Here is a 4,757-nt window from a genome sequence, read left to right as displayed (position 1 = left end):
CATAAGTCAGCATAGATTCTTTCTGCCTTGTGGCTCCTAGGGATCTCACTCAAGCCATCAGGATTAACCGCCAGCCCCTCTACCCACTGACCCATCTCGCAGACACCGAATATCTTATCATCCACAGTAGAATAAAAATAGGGAGCTTCACTAATCTTCCCTTCGAAACAGACTGACTCCCCCAACTTATCATTGTAACTAATGCTTAAATTTAAATATTAAAATGGAAATGTTACTTGGGAGGATTCATTTCTATGAGTTTACAATTAATACTAAATTTTTATTAGTCTTAAATTAATCTCTTTTAGGACCCAGACACTCCCTTCTCTAAGATTTAGGGAAGAAAATTCATGTTTACTCTGTTTAATATCTTAAATCTTTCTATTTATGGAGTGATTGGTATATAATATGAAGACATAATGACTCCAAGGTATGGTTGAGGTGAGCGTAGCCAGAGGCTTCTGGGAGGGTCCAGAGCAGGAGGAGAAGGTAAACTAACCTTGCCCAGTAGAAGAGAGAGGGATGGAAGAGAGAATAGAGGGAGGGAGGAAGGAAGGGAGAAACGGAAGGAGGGAGGGAGGGAGGAAAGGAAAGAGAAGGGGAGAGAGAGAGAGAGAGAGAGAGAGAGAGAGAGAGAGAGAGAGAGAGAGAGAGCAAAGAGAAGCAAGGACCAAGAGAGAGGTACAAGAGGGCAAAGAGAGCGAGCACATGGCCCGAAATGGCAGGGTCCTATAGGAACTAGAAGCTGGGGGAAGGGAAGCTGGCAAGCTGGAGAAGTCTAGGGCAGGCTGCAAAGTGAGAGAAGCGGAGGAGAGGCCTCTTAGTGAACCCGAGGCCAAGACAGGGCACTAGAAGTTAGACATTGCCCCCAGGTTTCTTTGGACCTGACAATCGGTTGCAATCTAATGTAGATTTCATTCCTTCTAGAAAAAAAGATTTGTTTTATTTTGTGATTCTTGCCTGCCTTTCTACCATAATAGTAATGTGTTTGGAAAGGCATATACTCATTCTGACCAATTAAAGATAATATTAATTTAGACTACTTTATACAAAATAGTTAGGTGCAAGTATCTTGGGAATATTACCATCATTCATTTCTTAAATAAATAAAATATTTAAAAATCAGACATGCTTTAAAACTCTAGCAGTCCTAGGAGTACAGAATTAGGTTGGTGTGTAGGTGTTTTGTTCTGTTTCCTTTCTGATGCAGGGTCTCAGCAGCACAGCTTAGCCTTGACCTTGCTAGGTAGATACAGGTGCTTTTTATTTCTAATGATTCCTTTACCTTTGGTCTCGGCATGAATGTCAGTGCAGCTTTTGGACTTTGACTCATGCACCCACATTCAGGAAATACCTACAAGCCAGGAACAGCTTCTGCAGACGAGAAAGCCACACCCAAACGTCAGATTTGCAGGCAGCTAACCCACAGGTGGTCAAAGAGGGTTGTGAAGTTTAGGGAAAGAAGTGGGCAGGAAGCTGGGGAAAGGCAGAAAGACAAGATACAAGATTCCACGTTGTCCCTCCTTGCTTCGCTGGGGATCAAACCCAGGGATTTGTGCCTGTTAGACAGGTACTCTACCACTGAGCTACACTCCCAAACCCAAGATTCTCTTGAAGAAGCAAACCTTGGCTGCTTCTCTCAGCGTGTGGCACTTATTTTATATTTATTTTTAATTATGTATGTGCATCTGTGTGTTGACACGTTCATATCTATGCAGGTGCCCTCCGAGGCCGGAGAGCACAGTGGACTCTCTGGAGCTGGAGTTGGAAACAGTTGTGAGCTACTCCCAGTACGTGACATTTTCAAACTAAATTTCCAAACAGGCAAAGGCCAGGATCATCTGTGTTTCATGTAAGCTATTCCTAAAAATTATATCTATCCCTGCAGGGTCCTGTAACCTATGCTTCTGTGTCTAAAGTATACCATTAATGGCACATACAGGCCTAAGGTGTAGATCTGTTGCTAGAATGTTTGTTTAACATGCTCGAAGTTCTGGGTTCAAGTCCCAGCACAGCATAAAACCACACATGGTGGTACATGCCTGTGAGCCCAGCATTCAGAAGCTAGAGCAAGAGTTTAAGCCTATATATGATTATATAGAGACTTTCAGAACACACTGGGCTGTGTAAGACCTTGCATCAGGTGGATATGGCGGTGCATGCCTTTAGTTCCAGCATTTAGAAGGCAGCCTGTTCTACATACTGAGGTCCAGAACATCTAGGGCTACAGAGAACCCTGTCTCAAAAAAAAAAATTTCTTTGTGTGGGTATTTGTATATGTGTATACTACATGCATGCAGTGCCCATAACAGGCAGAAGACATCACATCCACTGGACCTTGAGTTACAGATGGCTGTGGACCCCCAGATGGGTGCTAGAAATTGAACCCTGGTCCTTTGGAGGAGAGGCCAATGCTTTCATTGCTGAGCCATCTCCCCAGATCGCAGTCAGCTCATTGGGTTTGGCACTGGATAGACCCAAGATGACCTTTAGAGACCAGGAGTTGGAACTTGAGAAGAAAGGACTATCAAAGAGAGGGAAAATAAATTTCTTCAAAGATTTTATTTTTTAATGGGCAAGTAAGCAGCTGCCTTTAATCTCAACATTCAGAAAACAGATGCAGATGAGATCTTGGTCAGTCAGGGCTAGCCTGGTCTACATAGCAATGTCCAGTCTACCCAGGGCTGCATAATGAGGGCCTCTCTCAAAAACAAAGTCATTATTATAAATTATATATGTAGGCGTTCACATAAGTGCAATCGGCCGAAGAGGATATCAGATCCCCTGGAGCTGGATTTACATGCTGTTGTGAGATGATAGAACTGGGAACCTAACTTGGGTCATCAACAAGAGCAGTAATGTTCCTAACTGCTGGGCCAGCTCTCCAGCCCGAGAAACAAATTTATCAGAAACATCTGGGAAAGAATTGTCCAAATTCAGAGTGTATTTTCCCCTGCTCGGAGCACAGAAATCTTTACTGCAGAAATTGTGTTTTGAGAATGTCTGTATCTAATTCTACCTTGCCAGCTCCCGCTGTCTGCCATCCCACTGCTCTGGACTACTGAGCCCTACCCATTGTCCGTCTTCACAAGACACTCCTTCATCTCTGTGCTACATCCCTGTTGACATGCCCACTCATCTGACAACCAGGGGTCGCTGAAAGCTTGGGTCTGGAAAGGCTGGAAGGCTCCTTAACTGTGGAGCCTGAAGCACATTCAGATTCAGCAGTAGGTGACTCTCCACTGCCTTCCCCCCCGGCAGTTTCCCAGAGCAGCCTCCAGTGTCTGAAGCAGCCAGGGATGGGGGTGGACAGCAACAGCTCCTCTGGGAGCTTCATTCTGATGGGTTTATCCGAGCATCCCCAGCTGGAGAGGGTCTTTTTTGTAGCCATATTCTTCTCCTACTTGTTGACCCTGGTTGGGAATTCAACCATCATCCTGCTTTCCCGTCTTGACGCCCGGCTCCACACACCCATGTACTTCTTCCTCAGCAACCTCTCTTCCCTGGACCTGGCCTTTACAACCAGTTCAGTCCCCCAAATGCTGAAAAATCTATGGGGGCCAGACAAGACCATCAGCTATGGTGGATGTGTAACTCAGCTCTATGTTTTCCTTTGGCTGGGGGCCACTGAGTGTATATTGCTTGTGGTGATGGCATTTGACCGATATGTGGCAGTTTGCCGGCCCCTGCACTACATGACTGTTATGAATCCACGGCTCTGCTGGCTGCTGGCTGCTTTCAGCTGGCTGGGTGGCTTAGGCAACTCACTCATTCAGTCAACTTTCACGCTGCAGCTCCCATTTTGTGGACACCGGAAGGTGGACAACTTCCTGTGTGAGGTGCCCGCCATGATTAAATTGGCCTGTGGAGACACGAGTCTCAATGAGGCTGTGCTCAATGGTGTCTGTACTTTCTTCACTGTTGTCCCACTGAGCGTCATCCTGACCTCCTACTGCTTCATTGCTCAGGCAGTGATGAAGATCCGCTCTGTGGAGGGACGACGGAAGGCCTTCAATACATGTCTCTCCCATTTGGTAGTAGTGTTCCTCTTCTATGGTTCAGCTATCTACGGGTATCTGCTTCCAGCTAAGAGCAGTAATCAGGATCAAGGGAAATTCATTTCTCTCTTTTACTCTGTGGTCACACCTATGGTGAATCCTCTCATCTATACTCTGAGGAACAAAGAAGTGAAGGGGGCACTGGGAAGGTTTCTGGGGAAAGGAAGAGAAGCCAGATGAGAAGAGAGCCATGTTCTTTACTTCGTACTGTCTCTTTGCCTTGCATCCTTTTCCCTGTGAGAAGCTCTGTCCTCAGTGAAGTCCAGGCATGTCCTGACGGTACTACACTTTTGGAAGATGGTTAGTCTCATTGAGACATTCTGTGTTTATTTACCACACATAACAGGGAAGATACGTACTGTTACAGGTCAGAAGGTTATTGCCCTAGCACAGACCTGTCTCTCTGTCTCTGATGTCCATGGTAATTATTATGACATATTTCTACAGAATTTTTTACTTTCTAACAAAAAATGAAGTTTCTTGGGTAATTTTACTATAATTTCATGAATTCAAGTCCTGCATTATCAAATTCATATGAAAATAGAACTCATCTTTATTTCTTAGCCATCCATCATCTTGGTCCAATTCTCTGTCTAGTCTCAATACTACAGGCTAACTGTTCTTCCTCTCCTTTCTGTCACCTGATTAACCCCTTCTGTATGTGCATATACAAATTTGTCTTCTACCTAATGTAATAAT

At 44.8% G+C, this 4,757-nt stretch overlaps 1 protein-coding gene across 1 annotated transcript; it reads left to right on the top strand.

Moving 5' to 3' along the window:
• The first annotated feature begins 3,299 nt into the window (after positions 1 to 3,299).
• Positions 3,300 to 4,238, top strand: LOC130877766 (olfactory receptor 15). Its single transcript, XM_057775328.1, has one exon. The coding sequence runs from the start codon at positions 3,300 to 3,302 to the stop codon at positions 4,236 to 4,238; it is 939 nt and encodes a 312-aa protein (XP_057631311.1).
• Positions 4,239 to 4,757: the final 519 nt, after the last annotated feature.

The sequence above is a fragment of the Chionomys nivalis genome, chromosome 7 (genome assembly GCF_950005125.1).
Source record: "Chionomys nivalis chromosome 7, mChiNiv1.1, whole genome shotgun sequence".
Classification (NCBI taxonomy): Eukaryota; Metazoa; Chordata; class Mammalia; order Rodentia; family Cricetidae; genus Chionomys; species Chionomys nivalis.
Note: the sequence above shows the minus strand (reverse complement) of the source record. Positions and strands in the feature narration are given on the sequence as shown.

What these genes read in the sequence shown, in the direction of transcription:
- LOC130877766 (XM_057775328.1), top strand. Translation starts at nt 3,300, where the DNA reads ATGGGGGTGGACAGCAACAGCTCCTCTGGGAGCTTCATTCTGATGGGT.